Here is a 21,934-nt window from a genome sequence, read left to right on the forward strand (position 1 = left end):
AACGCCCGTGGGAAAGAAGCCAAACTGCTCAAGCCTCCAATGGAGTGGAATTTCGCATTTCCGGCTACGTGCAAGTGGGCTGCTTTCAGCTGCATGTTGAATGTTCTTTGAGGCTGTCCGGTGGGATGGAGTTGAGGAGAACATTCAGATCTACGGGACAGGAAGTGGCGGGAGGGTGGACAGTGTTGGACAGTGAGGAGCTTCATAACTTGTGCTCTTCACTCACTACAGTTTAAAACATGATCAATGTGTTAAATAATTTAACTCCTCTGTCAGTAACAGACGAAAGCGTCAAACGACTTGATAACAGTAAATAATGACTCTGAAAGGATGTAAAATGAAGCCACTGTTGCTTAGTTCCATGTATTATCCCAGCATTTATCTGGAAGAACTGAGTAAAACCGCGAAAAACTCAGTCATGTTCGAACCAGACACCTTCCGAATACAAGTCAGGAGCGTTACCGCTTCGGCCAGCTATCGTGGCAGAATAATGAAACCAGGAAAATGTGATGGGCAGAACTTATAGAACGTTTAGGAACTATGACACTTGTACAGTGGCCGAAATTATCTCTCCCCAAGGGACACAATTCTGTAGGAGTCTCCTCAACTTTCCACCTGAGGATGGGAACGGAACCAGCTTCCGAAACATGCGTGTTATGTTCGGAATGCCAGAAACGGACATTCACGGCGCGCGTAAATTTCGGTGGTGCTACGGTGAAACTCGCTGTAAGCCTTCAGATGGCGAAGCTCATCTACATAACAGGCTTAATTTAAGAATCGCTTCTTACCTCAAGAAACACTCAGAATACCATTTACAAAGCCCAGTGGTGTTCATGGAAAAACTTGGTGCTTGTGAGATCAAAGAGAAGCATCTGTGGGCGAAATGTCGTCTTATTTCATGTTCAAGCATGCGGTACACATAGTTACCAATGCCATATGAAGGTTTTGTATATAACGCCCTCGCTGTCATAAACACATACCGGAATCGATCTGTGGTTCCGTACGGCTCTGACGTCAGCATGCTGCACTGTTGCAGTCTGCGGCCCTCAAGCCAACTGCGCTGCTCCCGAATAATGCCCAACGGTTTCAAAATCGCAGGCAGAAACATGCACAGTGTGCCAATGTGATCATGCCTGAAAGTTCATCTAATTTGGTACTTAAGAATTCAGTCCGTACCTCACAGGAAACACATTACGTCTCCACTGCAGAGCCCAACCGGTTAATGCTGTTTAGAGGAATAATCGCTGTTTGTGAGACCTATACGAAACACACAAACGCTGTCAGTGGGCAAATTGCAGCGTTACACATAGTTACCATTTACGTCAAAGGTAGACCTAAGTTCTGGAAACACATTTATACGTGTTGACACCCATGTACAGTATAATCTGACAGACTTAGTAGGCCGACTGTAACAATAAGCTTAAGTTCCATGAAGATTTTTTTCGGATAGCTTTACCTTTCTTTTTACCTTTATTGATTCAACAATTCCACCTGTGAGAATACTCATCTCTTCTATCTTTACTGTGTGACCCACAATCCTCTAAAGATTTTTAATTCCTCTTAGAACCGCAGCATGGGCTCACGTAGCCGCATGCATTCCTGCCATCTCTGACGTTATTTTTATTCTCTGATATTTAACGCCCTTGGAGAGAGAACGCAGCAGGTTAACTCATTTGATAAAGCCCCTCATTTATGTAAGAAATACCGGGATTCACTGACTGCCGGAAGTTTTCCTCAGCTTACTGTGGATCTGGAAAGAGGAGACCGAAACTTAATACGTGCCGCACGCGACGTCAGTTTGTGCACGAGACAACTTGTCTTATTCCAAGCGTAGGCACTACCGAGGCTGTGATACCGTGCCGACTGGCCGGGCACATGGCTACGATGCATGACGCAATTATGACTGTCAGGCAGCTAAATATCTCCGAGCTTCGTTGACCGTAAGGGCGAGGGAAGATCGAGGTAACTGGCAACCACGGTTGCGTTGCGGTTGCGGTTGCGTTGCGGTTGCCAGTTTCCTTGGTGTGCCCTCGCCTTTAGAAATACAAACGTGAGTTGTCCAGCCAGCGGAAGACCGCCAAGCTATAGCACATGCGGAAAGAACCCAATCCTTCATCGTATTTGCCCTTTGCCCTTTCTGACCTTTTTCGTCCTTCTCTTTCTGTGACGCAGCTTTGCGTCGAGTGTACCGCGCCCAGAGACATCGCATTAATTGCTTCAAAATGCAGAAGTTCCACCTGCTGTGGTACCCAGAAGTTGCAGACGGCGACTGCATCCTGCTTACGCACTGCAGGAATGAATCGGTTGCTGAGTAGCATAGCCAGTAGCGACACTACAATACAAAGCAAATTGTGCTGCAAAGGGGAAGACATTACACTGACTGATCTGTGGGGCTTGTCTGCATTTCTTCTTTCGGGGTCTATTTTACGGCACTGTAAGTAGCTGCAATAGCGTCAAATGGTAGCATAGCAGATGAAAGATGAATTAGAAAGATACGGAAGGAAAGGATTGTGGACTAATGGAGCTACTATTCCAACACAGGCGAAAGGCTGAGGACGGTCTTGCCGGCAGAGTACCTCTCCAACACTTGCTCTGACATTAATAAACTCCGCATAACATTGAATGCTGTTCTACAACTCAGTCAAAATTCGCTAGGTTTCGATGTTCCTTCTTTCTGCCTTATTTCACGACATGTTTCTGCCTACCTGGTCATCATCAGGTGCACAAGGTGTTAGGCGCTTCTAGATGTTTCCTTCACGTTGTGTTACATGCAAGTAAACAGATCCTAGCACATGGAAAGCAAGCAGACGGAAGCAGGGCTCATACAACACACTCAACAAACATTAACCAAACACGCGGCGTAATATAACCTGAACCAAACATACAGAAGCGTCTCTTACGTTAGAAAGAAGGCAGAGCGGATCCCTTAAACACACCTTGTGCTCCTGATAATGGCCGGTTGGGTCGAAACATGTTGTGAAATAAGGCAGAAAGAAGGAACATTGTAACCCGGTGGAGTTTGATGGAGTTGCATAAGGACGGATAAGAAACACAACATTGTTCAAGGTGTACATAGTGCAAGGGGATGCTACAACATAAGAAACCTCGGAATTTTGTCCGCACGGTGGTGTCTCGCGTGCTTCGTGCGTTTACGAACCGGCTGGGGTCCCTAATGAAGTGAGGCAGAGGCTCTGGCGGGACTTCTGTCAGGGAGTGAGTCACGTCTCGCTGTGATGAGGATATGACGGACCCCACCAATTGCGTCTGCCTGCCACCCTTCACTTGATATTGCACCAGTGCAGCTCGTCTTCCTCACGACGTCGTCCGTCGCTTCTCTGACACAATATCGGCATGTATTTGTAGGTCATACTCTTCGGCTACTTACACTATGAGTCCTGCGCTATTTAGCGTCATTCTATCAACTGCTCGAATTAAGGACGATGCTCACCATAACAACATTCCCGGCGCTATCAGATTTTCCGATAGGCAGTGGGTCTGGAACGGGATCCACTCGGCCTCGTGAGGATAACTGAGAAGCTACTTCAAGGAAATAGCGGCTCCAGTCTATAAAACAGAGATTAACGGCCGCGGGGATCCGTTGCGCTGCCCACGCCACACCCTCTATCCGCTGAAGTTGGCACTAACTTCGCCGACAAGCGGCGGTCGCTCGGTCGGTATAGTTTTCTTGCGGACTAAACCCATGGAGTTTGTTTTGTACACCATAACAAGGAGATGCGCCCGAGGTCCCGCCTCAAGTTGTACATAGGTGGATTCTTGATTTATTTGACGACGCTGTTCGTTTCCTTGAATCATGTGTTGTTGAAGGAGGATCATTTGTGACTGACGAAATGGAAGTTACACGCGATGAACGGGTCGTGGACTAATTCTGAGTATTTAGCGGAATATAGTGAGGAAAGCCACGAAAAGCCGAGGTCTGTAGCTTCCATATCAACATCTGCGGTCAGGAATTCCAGGATTGGCTGCTCGAATGTGAGGCTCAGCAGGCTTGATCAGCACGTACATGTGAATGCAAAGCTTCGCGTGAGCTCGGAAACTAAAACATCAGATAATATGAAATATACGACTTATTAAGCCCCACCTATGGCGCTTGGAAACATTTTCACCTGCTCTAAAGGACCATCAACGGCAATGACATGCGCATTATCACAAAGCCGTGGGGGAATGCGTGTAGGCCATTGCATTGTTGTCTCGCCCGATGAACAGCCTCCGGGTTTGAGTTGAAAGGCAGGTTGGCTTCAAATTACGCACTGTAAACACGTCGATATTCGATACATCGCACATTTCTCCTGTGACAGCAGCAGCCATCTGTGGAGTAAACCTGAACCAAGACGGCGTAATTACCGCACCCTCTCACGCGACCTTGACCTACGTACTTCCGGTAACGCTATAAACAAACTGAACCGTAACGACAAAGACTTTTGAACTTATTGTACACACACAAAACCACAAAAAGGAAAGGTAAGTATAGTAACACGTATAAAAAAGCAGGGAAATTTGTCCTTGCTTAATATTAGTACCGATCCGTGAAGGCTTACGGCTTCACCATTCTTCACCTCGACACTGGAGGGAGGTGACTCACGCCCTTGTCATCTTACCCCCGGGGAATGAACACTGGTACTCATTGCATAGGAGGCTGCGTGGGCCATACAGCCGATGTGGAGGCTGTACAGAAGAGATCAATCTCTTACCCTTGCGGGAATCGAAACTCCATTCCTCGGTCGGCCAGCCCGTGGCCAGTCGCTATACTGACTGAGCTATCCCAGTTCCCTACAATTTGATAAGTAACGTCGCGAAATTTACGCAGTGTTACAGTCCTTACTTTAAAATTGCCAGCAGTTACTCCACTCTTGCACTTGCTCCAGTCTGAACGAAATGAAACCATTTCCAATTCTGGACAGAAATACACAAGCCGCAGCAGGCTGGGGACTGAAGGCGTGACCCAACGAACCCGACACTACTGATGTCCGGCCTCTTGAACCATCTGCTCAGAAATAGGCAAAACAGTCGTGGCCTATTGTAAAGGCTTGCACCTACGCAATGATCTTTGTTGTCCCTCGGGGATGGTGAACCAGGGCCGATCTGGACACAGTTCAGTGGGTAGCTGCAGCTGTTTGTTGTTAGTTCGCTAGCTACTTAGTTATGACACCGTTAAGTGTGGTACTTTTCGAAAGAACATGCTGTCTTCACCTGCAAGGTTGAAATAGCCAATTGCGCGTTCCTGAGCATGCTGTCTTCACCTGCAAGGTTGAAATGGCCAATTGCGCGTTCCTGAGCATGGGTGAACCCCAGAGCTTTAACGGATGGTGGGTTCGAGATAAAATGTCTGCAACAAACAGCGGAAATTGCGCTGAACCTTCGTGGTGGATCAGTGCGGGGACTTCGTGCTTAGGTTGCAGAGTGACTTCTCAACAAGGACCTTGTTCCGTACAGGTAGGTAGGTAATACTTGATGTCCATTCGAAACGATCTCACCGAGTTGTATGGTGTAAATGTTACAGTCTAGGCTTGAATCAGGTCTCAGATTCGAATGTTGGCCGAAACACCAGCTATACTGAGGTATTTTGTCCATTACTTCAGTCTCTCCATGCAAAATATCGGGATGATATGCCTTAAGTAGGCCACGATCACATCGTTAACGCCCCATCCCACCGCTCAAGCCACACACGCACAGAGGGGCAAAGTGACCCGCAAGAAAAGGCCAGTCGGTCTGAATAGGAATGCTGAAGCACACACCATCCTACCGCTCCACAGACATATCTACTTTTGGCTGCGAATTGTAGCAGAACTCCCTCTCACTAGTTCTCACAGTCAGGGATCATCGTAATGAGTCGTACAGAAGAGGCCGTATTTACATACCAAAGGGCCCAAACGCCAATTCGTCTAAACAAGAAATACCCGTATGGAGCCCAAACACACAGACTTTAAAACTGCTCGCATTGTCTGATTTTGTCCCACAAATCGCCCTAACAAATCTGCTTCCCAGTTCTACAGGCCTTACATGATGACGGACGAAGTGCATTACTCCGAAACGTCGGTATCTACCTACAGAATTACAAGGCGATATAATCCAGGAGACCGCAATGTTGTCACACAACTACGCCTCCAAAAAGAGGAACATCCTGTCACGCGCTGCTCAGTGACGCTGCCTTTGTTATGCGCAGTGACGTTCGTTGTGTCTGCTGAAGGTAAAGAGGGTTCCCGCATTCATCCGGTCTCGGATCGTGCCCTGTAGGGCAACGGCACCCGATATAGCAGTCGGACAATCACCGCATTTCCACACAATGAAATGAATCCGGCATTTCCTTTGTAAACCATGCGGATCTTGACACAGTCATCGCCAATAGTTGCGTCTTATTTCAAAATACTCTCGCCAGTTGGAACAGCATCGTGCACAAAGTTTCGGAAGAACACACTGCCCTCATCTTCAAGGTAAGGGTAAAGAATTACCCTAAAGATGGATGCATTATATCCCTACAAATCATTGGTGCCCACCTGCCGGGCTACACAATGCCATAACCCAGAAAAGCACAAGATCAGTTCGAGTAGAGTCTGAGTGAGCGGAAGGGAAAGCCTCACCAGCCCTGCTTTACTTTCTGTGAACGCCTGCCAAATGACACTCAGCTTTCCGGCAACCAACTATAATTTGCAAGATCACGAGAGAAACCGAGACAGGCTGTCATGAAGCTTACGGTTTTATGTTAATTTGTAACGCATGGCGATATTTTAAATCCTGGGGCTACAGTGAATATCCCCACGCATAAAAATTGCGTAATTCTTTTAAATTTCAAGGAATATGAACAGGCCCTAATAAATATGAATTTAAATGGGTGTTTACTGCGATAATCTGCCCCGAATCTGTCACGGTTCTTGCACGCGGATGAGTATGAAAATTCTTTGTTGTGTCCTGTGTTACTTCGAGACCAGTTACACGAAGATAATATCAGTGTGCTAAATGCTTACTGACAGAATTACTGGGTTTTTGCACTTTTTCCATCGTCCGGAATTCTAGGTATTACAGGACACGACGTTTCGGAAACTGGATATGCTTCCGTCTTCAGGTGAGAAAGGAAAAAAGATACCTACTATTGGATTGTGATTGAGATTAGCTCTTTCTAAGGGGCCCAACTGAGTAGGTGTCTTCCTTTCTCACCTGAAGACGGAAACAGATCCAGTTTCCGAAACATCTTGTCCTCTGTTACCTATCCAGACGATGGAAAAAGTCCAAAAGCCCAGTAATTCTGTGTGTCATCCACCATCGTCAGAACCCTTTAGAATCTAAATGCTTACTCTCGCAGTAATGGTTAATTTTTTATTATTCATTATTTTAAAGCTGTGTGACAAGCATTCATTCATTCATTTTAAAATTCCATGAATCCTCTCTGGTCACAATGTGCCTAGGATGTAGAACATGCCAGATTACTATATGTACTGTAATAATTAATGTAGGTAAATAGTTATCATTGTCACAATCATGTTGTAAAAACTAAATCATAATATGTACAATTCGATAGCAGTCTAAAATATACAATTCATAAAATTGCAAAATTGGTATATAATAAAAATTCCATAGGTACAAACGTAAAATACTATTATTAATACCTTGTATTTAGTATTAGTTTGTTAAACATAATTCTTATACAGGATGGAAATTAAATTAACCATTTAAATAGCAGATGGACTATACATTCTTGTCTTCAGTATACTGATAATATTCATTCATTGAGTAAAAAGAATGTTGACATAAGAACCTCTTCAATGTAGATTTAAAACTTTTAGCATTATTAGCTAAGGTCATCATCCATACCATACGAGACGAACCCCAAGGAGACCTCCTGGATACACACATATATTTCCAGACTTTCAGTTAAATTTCACCGCACTAAATGAACAAGCGTAAATGGTATTGCTCATGTCAGCGGACAGTATCACCCTCACACAGTGAGCCCCCAACAAGGGGGCAACAAACTACTTCCAAGCAACAAAACTAAAAACATTTAATGAAAGTATCTTATTAATCTGACACACACACACACACACACACACACACGCGCAGTTTCCGATGACTATCTCGTTTTAATGGAAGAAACAATGTTTCGGAAGCTAACTGAGTTTCCATCATCAGGTAAATCATTAAATACATTCTACTGGGTCCATCATTTAAGCTAATCTACATTCACAGTTGGTAAAGATAGGGGGGAAGTGAAATGTAAATCCACGCGCTTTAACCATCGCACTGTATTAAAGTGTGTGGTCAGCTGCATGTTCCGACGGCTTTGCCCAATGGAATTAACGCGATAGCCAATGGAGAGAAGCTAAGGGGCTGGAAGCTGCGGAGGAGAGAAAAATCTCTGTGGATGTCGGGAATCGAACCACGACTCCCAGCTTCAGTAAACCGACAGTCCAGAAAAATGTAGTTTAAGCAATGACATAAGGTTCAAAAGTGGAACAGATCAATGTGGTGCGTAGTCAGAAAACTGTGCGGTTTGCAAGAGTAACAATGTTGCAACTCTATGTTCTGCACAAAATTGGACCTTCTTCGGAAACATCATTCAAAATGCAAACAGGAATTCACAGTTGTGCGACAGGTTCAGGGCTCTCGCTTACCTAAATCAGAGGAGATATGTACATCCCTCAAGACGAAGCGCCTCTTTCTGGGGCACGGAAAGTGCCGGTACTTACCTGTAACAAAAGAAAAGAGCATGGCGTGACACGACGTCTAAAAACCATGAACTTCAGAATCTCGAAAACAGCGTTCACTTACTGGGCAACAAAATCACAACACCGCCAGTACGCCACAAGAGTCGAGCTGCTCATCTGTCAGCCTTTATATCGGTGGTTCTATGCAATGCATGCCGCCAACAGCACAGGCCTGTTGAAGTCCTGCAAATGAGCTGCTCTGTGTCTCTGTGTCACCTAGCCTGGAAGATCTGCTGTATCCTTGCTCCTGCTCTGCAGACGGTCACTGCACTAACTGACGTGTGCTACTGACACATGCAACCTGCTGCAGGTACGCGTATCACCGACTCTAACCTTCAGAAACTCTCCAGTTTTGCCCACACAGTGGCGTAAGAATACCGCATTCTGGGATTTGACGCCGTGTGATCTGGTACATAGATACCAACGTTCCGAAAGAATCCCCTGCTTTTCTATCCTGAAAATGGAGGCACACGATTCCTTCCAAAAACTTATACTTGCCTACCAAACTACACCGCGTCACATACCAGACGACCGTAACATTAATATTCACTGCCATGAAAACCTCAGACCTCACATATGGACACAGCGCGTCTTCTGTTCAGTAAAAACTACGAGTAATATTCAGATACTGAGAAGAAACTGGACTTCCAAGCGGCAAATGCAGCAAGCAGAAAATTAGGATATGGACGGACGCTGGCCGCGTGTGGGCGCCGTACGAAGGCGGACCAGTTCCACTGCGCTCAACTCGTCAAAGGGCTTCAACCGCCGCGTGACATCGTGGTTACCCGTCTGGGGATAAGGCCTTCAGTGCAAAGGCCACTGGCTCGAATTCCTTCCACATCTCTCACCTCTAACAATGTCATATACCGGACCCCGACCGGGGGTCCCGTCTATCCTATCCTCCTTGATTTAATCAGCCTAGTGACATTTGGTGAAGGGGGCAAACAGTTGTAGTCCTCACTACGCAATTCTCCCCAACCGTCTGACATTTGGCACACCATAACTTTGCGTTCTTCCCACACAAATTCAACCTTACAAAACGCACAATTCCATCACCCCTTTGTTGCCCCTTGTCCATCCCCTGTTCAGACTGATACCGAGAACTGACGTAAGTGGCGCTGCATCTGCTTCCACATCCGCAGGTCACAGGATCGAGTCCCGAGCTCAGCGCTTTCGGTAGCGCAGGTCAAGCCATACCGGAGCTGTACGAGCTCGGTTAAGAGACGACACGTCAGGATAAGAACGTAACCTAACGTAACTGAACTTCATACATAAATATGCAGCCTGAGTCCATCAAGTGTAACTGGTTTCATAGAAGACTGCTGAACACCCTGTATGTGCCAAAAAACAAAGAGTTATGGGAAGAACACGAGACATGCTCCATTCTACACAGTAGGCCCAGCATATCCTCTCAAAGCCTTTCACTAAGATCCTTATCCCACTCTGAAGAAGACGCGACTTTCGAAGAAGCCTCTCCACGAAAGTTCCGTAAGCACTCTTTGTTTCCTCCAGTTGCACGGACTCTTGATGTAATTACAAAAATATGACGACACCAATAATGATGTATTTCGAAATACGATGGCAGTCTGGTATAGACAGCCTTCAACTAAATACATTTTGATTACATTTTCCTACAGTTCTCTGAGGTGACTTCCCTGTAAAGCACAGTGGTTACTATATGTACCATTAGTTTTAACACTGAAAAATTCTGCATTCTAAGGACAGAATGATTTTATGTTTCGCACGAATTTCACAATAAAGGTAAAGCTGTCCCAGTGCTTCATTTATTAAGCACCAAGCCATGAAAACGTATGAGGGAGTGGAGGTATAGCTCCACCTTTCTTGACCTGGGCACTAGATGTAAGCTTTACGACCCGGCCGCTTCACCCCATCCCGAGGAAATTAACCGCGGTACTCTATGTATGGTTGGCTGGACGAACCCCAGGGTCGGTCTGGACGATGTGGTAAAGAGAGGAATCTTGCCCATGCTTGGAATGGAACCCCGGCCGTCCCGCTATACTGACTGAGCTATCCCGGCTCCTCGATATCCACAGTAGATAGCGTTTCCTCCCTTAATATCATTAGCCGACTGGAAATTTCAATGCACACGGTACAGTCTCTGTCAGGTGGGAACTGAAATGTTACATTGTTTGCACGGGCTGCAAGAGGCGCTCAGGAAAGCTAACACAGAAACACAGCATTTGTTGGCTAAGGCAGAAGTCCTTGAAGAGCCAACCAAACAGAGATCAGGAAGTGAGCCAAGCACGTCTCCGCTATTATGACTTCATGGCCTGACAGTGTCTTGCGCCTCCAGTCCTTGTGCATGTCCCCTGAGGAGGAGGCAGCCCGCTCGTAGCCTTAGAAAAACAGTTTAATTGCGTTTCCTAACAAATGGAAATACTGCCATGGGTCACGTGAGTAAGCAGTCAGTATAGTGACCAGGTTTAGGGCTGGACGCCTGGGGATTTGGGGTTCAATTCCCTTCTTGCATCTCAATCGTATCTGGGCCGGTTTTGGGCCCTCTCAGCCTCCTACCCAACGGGTACCGTGGGATCTTTCCCTGGGGATAACGCGACTCATTTCCATCTGATTTCAAGATTTAGAACGCATGGAGCTACACCTCCACGCCCAGATACTTTATAATGAACGGCAGGGCAGTCTCAGGGTGAAGTGTTCTGACCTTAAGCGGAATCTTTTTGTTATGGAACGGTTATCATTCACAAAATTTAAGGTGTACATGTAATGAATTATAAATAATATTTCTCCCCGCTGTTTTGTGTGTTGTGAAATGTAGCAGTAACTTGAAGCAAAGTGACCAGAAGAACACGTGAGCCCAAGACATCGAATAAAAGTGCGAGTAAGGAGAAACTCGGTCAGTCACGCACGGTCACGGAGGCTGCCTTGTGTGGTGCGGCTGGGATACGCTGGACACGCAGGAAATGGGTTGGCAAATGCTGGTTACCCGCGGTAGCGTACTTGGTTGAGGCACTACGCTACATGCCGGAAGGTCGCGGGTTCGATTTCCGATGAGGTGGATTTTTCAATTGACCTAATCCTTCCAGCCGCACCATGGTCCTGGGTTCGACTCAGCCTCTAACAGAAACGAGTATCAGGAATCATCTTGGGGGGTAAAGGACGGCCGGCGCGTAAGGCTGACTGGAGAAAATGTGGAAGCCTCGACGTCTCACAACCCTATGGCCCTCTCACTGCTCTGGCAAGTGCACACGTACCCATGGGTGTACATGTACCACCGATTCAGAGCCGTTGATGTAGAGCATCAACTGTCTCCGGTTGCCAGCTGTAACTTTACACACAAAGGTCTGTTTCCGTCAACATAACTGCATGCTAGACTTAACAGTCCCACTGTTTCCTGATGTTTCTATTCTTAGCCACACAACCAAAACTAAAGTTCAGGCAACTGATGCCATTCAAAAGTTACTCACATCTTTGTTGAACGTGATGAGGTCCGAACAGAAGCTGGAGACACTGAAGCACAGATGGTAACACTCTCTTGCCTGTGTTCTCTTTTGATGACAATATTTACATTGCAAGCCCACCAGATCCGTTGTCCGCCTACGAGTTTAGGTGCTAAACTGTTTGGTCTTATGCCGGTCTAAAGGACGTATCACTTTGCGGACGGAAACTGAATGAATGTTCTGAAGAAAGGAAATCACGCACCACAAATGTAGCTTCATTGATTGCATGGGCTTACACACGCCGCAGAATCATTTTCACGGAGCGCATAAAGTGTGGTCCACAGATGCTGTGAACACATGCCAATCGAGAAATGTTAGGGACTTCGGAATAACTTTCTAAATACAGCTCCCGCGCATATCAACGTCATTATTTTGTAGGGACAACAAACAGTGGCCAGTTTTCTGTAACTGTTGATTTGTTACATTGTAAAATTTTGTTTGTGGTCTGCAACAGACGCCCAGATAGACCACTGAAGTATGCACGTCGTGATCCAAATAAAGCAATAGCTTACAAGTAAAACTGTCTGAATTGGTGCTAAATCCATATAGGAGCAAGAGAACAGAAAATAATTTGTTTCTTATCATACAAGTTTGAGTTAGAAGTTTGTGCGCACTATTAACCCCAAACAGGGTGACTCAAAACTATGCCTACCGAACGAGACGCTCTTCATCACTAAATTTTGACGTTCTTTGGAAAGCCCGAATTTGAAAATGGAGAACGTAGGAGGAGTAAAGAAATGGCAGTTAAATTGTAAAGAACAATAAATGGGATAGCATACTTATATAATTCCAAAGGGGAGAGAGAGACGCGGGAAGAACAAGAATCGGATGACAAGGTTACTTTATGAACTTCTGAACATACGAGCTTGGACGTGTCAATCACACAGCAATAGGCGTATATTTAGTCCGAACTGTCGAAAATTGTACAAGGAACAGTTTTTTTTCCGAAATGCGACACAACTGAAAAATGTACGTATATTAATTTAATGAAGCAAAGTTAAACGTCCAGAATTATGAAACTGAAGTCGGTGTAAAGCAGGAGCTGTGGAGAAGCATTGTTAACTTGAAATTTAGTGAAAAATTTGCTGATGTCGTTTTCTACAGGCCTAAAAATGTAGGCGAAGGTCGGGAAAAAAATACACTGAAATTTTCTTTAAAAAAAATCTGGAACAAGATTTAAGTCTTTTTGTCTTTTGTTTGATTAAGGTCGCAGGATTGAAACCCGATGAGGTGGATTTTTTTTAATTGACCTAATCCTTCCAGCCGCACTATGGCCCTGAGGTCGACTCAGCCTGTAACAGAAATGAGTACCAAGAATAATCTTGGGTGTAAAGTGAGGCCGGCACGTAAGGCTGACAACCTCACCGCCATCTGTGAGCTGATCGTTTACAAAATTTGGGAGCCTCAACATCTCAGAACCCTATGGGCCTCCAAGGCCCAAGAAATGCCTTTACTTTTACTTGCTTGTTTGTTTGTTTGTTTTAATACTCTGATTTACTATAAGAATACAAAAGCCCACAGAGACCGAGATCGCAAGAAACCGGTGCCACTCCAGACTGAAGAGCGAAAACATTTAGTGACGTAACAGCGTAACTGAGAGCTGAAATGGGGCTGAGCTATTCCCACAGAATTATGCGTACGTGAAGAGAAGAATCTGGAATGAATTCCATGAAGAAATATAGAGATTTCGATGATGATTACGAAGTAGATACATACTGAAAAAAGAGCAGATCGATAGAATCGAAAAAATAAGTCGGTTATCCCTAAAAGCTAAGGGTTGCTCGTTTCTTGAGAAAACGGAGGCATTCCAAGCACAAACAAAGAAAATTATCGAATGTGAAATGATAAATCCCACAAGAGAAAGAATAACAGTTTATTTGGCCTCATTATTTTAATAAATCTAAAATTAAACAGTAACATGCTGATTCCTCTCCCCATTTTATACACTTTTAGACTTGCTTGATGTACAATTATTACCGATAAAACGAAGAATAAAAAAGATAGAAGGTAAAGTTATCCTTGTAACAGGCCGTGGACGTCCACAGGGTTGTGAGACGTTGCGGCTCCCACATTTTCTAGACAATTGGCTCACAGATGGTGGTAAGGCTGTCAGCCTTACACGCCGGCAGCCCCTTACCCCCAGGAAGATTCGTGGTACTCATTTTTCTTAGAGGCTGAGTCGACCCCAGGGCTATAGTGCGGCTGTATGGATTAGGTCAATAGAGGTAACCTGGTGACATCATCGGGAATCAAACCTGCGATCTTCCGACTTTTAATAGTGCCTCAACAAACTACGCTACCGCGTGCCCCCAAATGAAGAATAATGGACATCATATAGCACGGCGATATCAATTTTCTCCAAAATGAAAATTTACTGAAGAGTGAAGATGAGAGGCGCCTTGGGCTGAGTAACTTAGTGGACGGGTAAGCGAGTGTCTGGAAGGTATGTGTCTTGAAATGTGGTGATCAGCCGTACAGACCCCAGAAACTCGACAAATGGAACATCTTCCGGCAAGGGACAAATGATCTGTCCGTTCTGTCTGCTGCCCATACATATATAGTGCCGTGACGTCAGAAGTGTCGCAGATCCTGAAAGTTCCAGTCGTGTGGGAAACTCCAGATGTAATTACACCATTTATGTCGCACAATGTGTCCTACGTAACCTTCTCTGGTTCTCTTGCTGTGGGCTAGTGACACCCCAGGCGGCCCCACAGCAATAAAGCAGACAGGCATCGACGCTCAGCTGCGGGGATAGCTGCTAAATCATCAATGAATCCGAAACACTGGACGAAAGTGACCACTTGTGAGACACAGACTAAATGGAAGGATAATATTAAAATGGATCATAAATAAATACAGGGTGTAAGTGTGGACTGGATTAAACTGGCTCTGGGTAACTTTAGCGGTGGTTCCTATGAGCACGGAAATTAACCTTGGGACTGTAAAAGGCGGATAATTTCCTGATAGGCGGTGCAACTATCAGCTTCTTTAAACCTACTCTGCTGCGCGGACTTAATTCTAAATTACAGTCTCCATGAATGAAGTAGACACGACATTAAACGTACAAAATGAGCGGCGTTTATTTCCCGAAACAGCTTTAACCGGCTGGAATTTGTAGTGTGGAATGTTTTCTGTGAGGTATGAACTGAAGTTTTAAATAATATCTAGTTGAACTTCAAGCCTCAAAACATAGTCTTTGCAATATGCACGACAAACAACCGCATAATGGAGAATGCCAATATTGTCCCAATCACGGAACGCGAGCGTGTGTGTGTGTGTGTGTGTGTGTGTGTGTGTGTGTGTGTGCGTGCGTGCGTGTGTGCGTGTGGGAGACGCGACATGATACCAGATTCTGGCTTCGGTCGGACAGGTGTACACGAGGAGAGAAGTTCTGTTCAAACACGAGGGGAGAAAGCATGGGGCATGTTAGGGGCTGGACAATGCATCACAAGGTCAGGTGCGTCAGGTGCGGCCTGGCGAGACCGCTGGAAACAGTCGCACTATCACAACTTCACTTGTTCCCGCAGATGAGTCTAAGTAGAGTTCATGTAGCGTGGGACGTGTGGGGTTACCTTCCTGGAGCTGAGGCCTCAGACCAATTTTCAATACTTTAAACCACATTACACTGCAATCCTGTCGTTTCTATTATCCTAAAATCAATTAAACACGTAGACTTTTAAAAATAAGTGTTCATATTTTACTGTGGATCGTTAACAATTACGAGTCGAGATACCAGAGCATGTACAAACGTTATAAGCAATTAAATTAACATCTCCAGCCCTTCGTCAAATTCGGACGGGAGTCCTCTGGTTGTGCGAGGTTTTGGTAGGGACTCTGCTTAGCAGAGGGCGCCTGAAGAGGGGTCACAGGGCGCTTTGGCTTTCTGAAGACGCTGTACAGGGTCCGAAATTTGGGTTTCGACACGTAAGTTCCAAATTTCGGAGCTTACGTTTAATTAATGTTGTTTTATTGCTATTTTAAGTCCGGAAAAACTTGCATCGGAAGTGTACTATCTTCCGCAATGTGACGTCACCTATTCTGTTGGAAGGGTCTCAACATTTCAGGGTGGCCAAGCCCAAGTAACGCTGCGACTAATTGGCCGTCGGTCGGTTCGTCCTGGTACGAGGATCGTCCTGGAGCGTCTACTGTGACGAGAGTGTGGTCTGCTCTTTACCAAATCTTTGTTATTGTCACTACATCTGTTTCAATATTTACAGTTCTACTATAACCAATTAGTACCTACGTAATAGCTTCTGCGCATGTCTGCAGTACATACAAGGCCTCTCTCTGTCAGCCCGAGGTCTGTACAGCTGATTATGCTTTCGACGCTGAGGCAATAAATTGTCCCAGTGGGTTGCTTCTCCTATCGAACAGCACAGTAAAATTAAAAAGGAAAAATCGTAAATTCGGGGTTGCGCGAGAGTTGTAATTACACGTGGGACAAAACTGGGTGTGGTAACAGGCCTACTGCTTGCATACTGACTGCGTCTTTGAAGCCAGAAATTCATCTAAACAATATTTTACAATCCACTTAATGCCTAACAAAACACACTGGGTCTTCATTACAACGCCCAGTCGGTTAATTCTATTTAGGGAAATAATAGTTGTTTATTCTGAAGATAGAATTTGTGGGGAAAATATACACTCCTTAATATTAAAGCAGCTGGTAATTATACTTGCCATATGATACGTGTTATTTACTTGTTGCCAAATTCTGAAAATTTGCCTGCAAGTAAACGACAGTGTCATGTGTCAGACGAGCTGCACTGTGCACATGGCTCCCNCAGCTCACAAGGATCTTGTACTCACAGGCATGATTACATTCGACCAATAACATTACGGGATCCACTATGACCATAATCACTGCGCTTTCAAAGCCGTTCAAAGCTACATAACCACTACTACCTACCGCCACCACCATCACTACACCCTGCACCTGAGATCAAAGCTTTCTGTGTTTACCTCAAGCAGACGGAGTCTCGCTCTTGTACAACACTTCCTGTAAAACAATACGCAAACACTCCTCACACAAAAATAAGGAAACGTTCACTTTAGATGCTGACGGGCCAGTTTCCAATTTCCCCCCATATTCGTTTTACTTCCTTCAAAACATGGCAGATGTTTCCGGTAGTCTTCTGTTTTTGTTTTGTTTTGTTTTTTCACCCCCTCTCTGGGCAGGCGCACAAGGAGTTCTTGATACCAGTTTTTTCCTTAAATAGGGGAAGACAGTGAATTCGTGGTTACGACTCTGAGGTGGGGAGGGAACACTGAATAATATAAGTAACGACAATTGAACGATCAACTGAAACGAACCACAACAAAGACCGAGACCTTTCCTCCATTGCACTGAGTCAGTACTTCGACCCGAACTCGGCTCGCAGCGTGTGACGTCACAGAACGCTGCCCGCGCCATCCGCCGGATACCCTCGTCCACACAATCGATACCTAAAACCGGGCCACAGTCAAGAAAAAAAGCAACGCCAAGTTTTTCTAAAAGGGATATCGATATGCCCATCCGAACGCGTATTTATTTGGAGAGAACGCACTTCTAGGTTGTAACGCTGTGTAGTTGGGAGACAGCCTGACGTTCGGAGGAATATATCGCCTCCATCTTCAGGGTCTAATAGTAAGCTAAGCAAGAAATCAGCAGAACCAGGCAGGAAGCTGAGCTCCTCAGTCAGGATAGTCAGCTTTCCGACAGAGATTCGAACCGAACCTCTCCCCAGTACAATTCAGAACCTTACCGCTTGTCCAGCTTGGTTACGAGCATCGAATCATGTGTCAGGCTACCTCCGTAGCAACGAGGTGCATGCATTACAATCCATCATCAGTACTTGATGAAACCTGCAGCAAATACAGGGTAGATGAGACGTGCTTAAGAGCATTTTAGTGGCAAGACCTTAAGAGAAGTGACAAACACTTGCAGGCGCTCCCGGCTTGTCACGGACAAAATGCGTAGTGTAACAACAATAAGGCTACAGACGGAAGTGTAACAATGTAAGTGCAGGACAACGTAGAGCTGCCATCAATTTGGGGGCAACTTTACAAGAGCAGAGAATAATAGCATTTCAATGTTGTTTTGATTATAACTCAACCTAGACCAAGGCTGTCAGGAAGGGCCGTGCCATAGCTGAGAATGTTATTCGCCGGCTTTCTACAATGGCGGTGCGAGTTCGAGCCCAGATCAGGCCATGTTGGATTTATGATGGACAGAGAGGCACTGGGACAGGTTTACTTGGACTCTTTCTGTTTCCCCTGCCAATTCTCATTTCGCCGCATGCTCCACACTCGGGACTGGTACAGCAGACCCAGGAGTGCGCGACGTACCACGTAGAATCGGTCTCACCCCTTACGAATTAAAAATATGTGAGGAATGTAGTGAGGCCCGCCCAATGAGAAGTGGAAAGGGTGAATTTCTAGGTTCATATACATCCACGAAGAACCTATTAACATCGGCCTATCCGTCCGTCTGTACGCAAGGATCTGAACGAAAATGGGGTTCCAAGGGGATGTTTTATTTGTACCTAGTGGAGTTAAGCTGTCGAGTCGAAAGCCGCAACACGGAACAGCTCCCTTGTTTAAAATATTTTCATCGACACAAGGAATACAGATCTGCAAGAAAAAGAGTAGGCATACTGAGTGATGCATTGAGTGTGGGTCTCAGGTTGTGAACGTTTGTAGAGGCATACTGATGTCACCAAATTTACCTTAAACTTAAGCACGAGAGGTGTAGATTTTATTGGGCCTGGCCCCACACTTCAGGCAGTCACGAGCCGCCAGTCTCTGACGAATTCGGAACCGTTCAATTACGTGTAAACCGAATTACTTTTTTTTTTTTGCAGGTGACAATTGCATAAATTTTCCTTTCCCATAACAGGCAAATTGGCTAAACTCATCTAAGCAGGAAAGAAAATATTCACAGGACAGAGTTAGCATGTTGTTTTGCTCCTTCAAGGCTTGTTACACAGCAACTGGATCCTGATTCTGCAGCATATTGACGGGTTCTGCATCTAATCGGAAAAATCAGCAATAGTAAGCAAACTAACGAACGTCATGGAGCTGAGCCCTTCTCGAGAAGCCGCCAATTGTGCAGCTACTCAATGACGTCCCAGCATTTTATGGAACCCGAAGGTTCATTACCGTGTTCACAAGAGCCCTCCACTGGTCCCTATCCTGAGCCAGGTCCATCCAGTCCATACCATTCCATTCTATCTCTCTAAAAACCATTTTAATGTTATCCACTCACCCACGTCTTGACCTTCCCAGTGGGCTCTTTCCTTCTGGCTCTCCCACCAATATCCTATATACCTTCATCTTCTCCCCATTCGTGCTACATGCCCTGCCCACCTCATTCTCCTTGACTTGATCATTTTAATTATACTTGGCGAAGAGTAAAAATTATAAAGTCCCTCATTATGAAGTTCTCTCCAGTCTCCTGTCACTTAATCTCTCTTCGGTCCAAACATTCTCCTCAGTACCCGGTTTTCAGACACCCTCAGTCCATGTTTCTCACTTAATGTCAAAGACTAAGTTTCACACCCATGCAGAACCACGGGCAAAATTATAGATTTGTATCAAGCTAATAAGGTTAGATTACAAAAACAAAAGGAACAGACATCAATTTACTGATTTAACCAGGATGTGAATTTGCATAAATACGCTGAATAGTTCAGTTGTGATGGATATGAATGGTAAGCTTCGTGCCTGGTCTTTTTGCCCCAGACAAACAGCTCCCAGTGTCGGCTGGCTGGACCCTAGGGCTCTTGTGGAGAAGGGAATCAATCCCCTGCTTCCCCGTTAGTCCAACATTTAATCTAGTCACCACACTAACTGAGCTATCCCAGCTCTCTCTGTGTTGGCTAATTTAAGGACGCTGTTTTCACTGCAACATCAGCTTTACTTTCTTTCTGTTTGCAATGAGGAATTCAGCAGCATCAGTAGCCAGAACTAGACCCAGTTAAGTTGAATACTGGTCACGTATCAGCAGACAAGCGGAGGGGACGGAAAGGGCTGGTGCCCATTTAAATGTAATCTTCTTGTAGAAAGTACGAGTAAAGGAACAAAAATTCTTAGTCATTTATAATCGGAGCTCTGGCCGAGGTTCTAACGGGATATTTCTCAAATTCCAGCCGACTTATTGCGATAGGAAGCGACCTTACCTTTACGTGCTGCACAGTGTTTTCACAAACGAGGTTCTGGCGATCAAGTCATAGAGGTGTGATCATTACATCTGGTGCAGTGGAAATGTCATTAAGGGAAAATACTTAAGCTGGTATAAGTATAGTTCTGAAGTGCTGAATTTGAGTTGTTTAAGATCATACTTACCTGAAAGCTGTAGTGGCTGTTGTCTCGGTTTTGTTCCCTGCGTCGGCTGTTGCCGTTTTTGTGACTGTTAGGGCGGCAGCTACGGTCTGGAAGCCCCTCTCTACATCTGCTGTTGCTGGTGCAGTTGCCTCCGCGACTTGTATAGTTCTGGCTGTCAGCGAGGAATTAGATTTTAGTGACAAAACGCTCATGAAGCTCGTGAACGAGATGAGAGTGTTGGTTAATGTAAGTCACATGCATCACAGTTCGGAAAACTTGTCCAAAACTAAATGATCTGCGTTTGAATTATGTGCTTCAGGGCGGTGGATCTGTTGCAAGCAACGTCTGTTCATATCTGAGTAGCATCTGAGGATCCGTGCCCCTGGCTTGTGATGGCACTTCGTTAAGTTAAGGTATCGTTAAGCGATTTCTGGTACTTCCTCCGTTTCTCCCGTGCATTAAGTACATCCATCTGTTCTGTGTTTACGTCATATTGCAACTCGCCCTTGGCAATTAATTATTTTATATTTAATCTTCATATTAATGAAGGAAACCATTTCGTTTGTTTCGTCTCAACTGAGCCCCGCAGTTCTCGTGATGGCCCCCGCAGACAAGGCAGACGTAAACACACGCGGTGGGCTTCTTGCATACGTACAATTCCCTACATTTTTGCCAACAGGTCTAGTCATACGATTATTAACAGATATTATATATATATATATATAATAATATTCCTTCTCTCTAGTTCACTCCTTTACTCCGTCTCTGATCTTTTTGTTAGGAAATTGTAACAGGGTTTTATAGTGTACAAAGTGACCTAAATCCACATTTCCACTGCTTGGCAATCGATTAATGCATAAATAAGTGAGTATGCAGGGTCACCGCAGTAAATAATAGAAAAATGAATAGCATGGCACCCTTTCCTACTTGCGATAGTTATACGTTGCGTTTCCTCTCGCTTCCTGCTTCTCTTCCTCTTCGTCAGTTAGAATACACACTCACAAGGAAACAGGCTCATCATTTCATTATCATAAATTATTTTAAGCAAAACCAGAGCGAAGAACGGGCGGTTTGCCTATTAACGATACAGAATCTTGTATTTGCTTTGAAACGTCAGTGAAGCTGGAAGTAGTCACAAGCCGTAACTAATAAAGAATCTCCTTTTTCAGAATTACACACGCATGCGCTTAAATGGTCTTCTTGCTTTCGTCTGAGACAATCAGTCCATCTGTCACCTCAGCTTCGTTCCCTGACCTTTCTATTTCTTGCTTTTCTTCCAGCAACTTCTGTCTCTCTTCCGCCTCTTTCTTCATTTCTTCGTCTCGCTGTTTAGTTAAATATCCTGGCAACCAGAAACACGCGTATATCAAGCGTAGCAGAACCCACGCACAGAAAGCTAATGCCAAGTAGGTACACGACGTGACCATCATCTGCCAC

The 21,934-nt window shown here is 45.1% G+C and overlaps 1 protein-coding gene across 4 annotated transcripts in view; it reads right to left on the reverse strand.

Moving 5' to 3' along the window:
* Positions 1-21,658, reverse strand: part of LOC111874329 (proline-rich protein 36) — a 53,832-nt gene extending 32,174 nt beyond the window's left edge. Inside the window, exons 1-2 of one of the 4 annotated variants that reach the window (XM_023869750.2) lie at positions 17,156-17,562; positions 12,161-12,480 (exon numbers count right to left, since the gene is read on the reverse strand). In XM_023869750.2, the coding sequence (XP_023725518.1) occupies positions 12,161-12,162 (2 nt within the window). In that variant the 5' untranslated portion in view covers positions 12,163-12,480; positions 17,156-17,562. Of the gene's footprint in view, positions 1-8,624; positions 8,700-12,160; positions 12,481-17,155; positions 17,563-20,518 lie in introns of those variants that run through there. The other 3 variants (XM_033755445.1, XM_023869787.2, XM_033755452.1) reach the window with 3 other exon arrangements.
* Between the last annotated feature and the right edge of the window lie 276 nt (positions 21,659-21,934).

Source organism: Cryptotermes secundus, unplaced genomic scaffold (assembly GCF_002891405.2).
Source record: "Cryptotermes secundus unplaced genomic scaffold, Csec_1.0 scaffold47, whole genome shotgun sequence".
NCBI classification, from domain to species: domain Eukaryota; kingdom Metazoa; phylum Arthropoda; class Insecta; order Blattodea; family Kalotermitidae; genus Cryptotermes; species Cryptotermes secundus.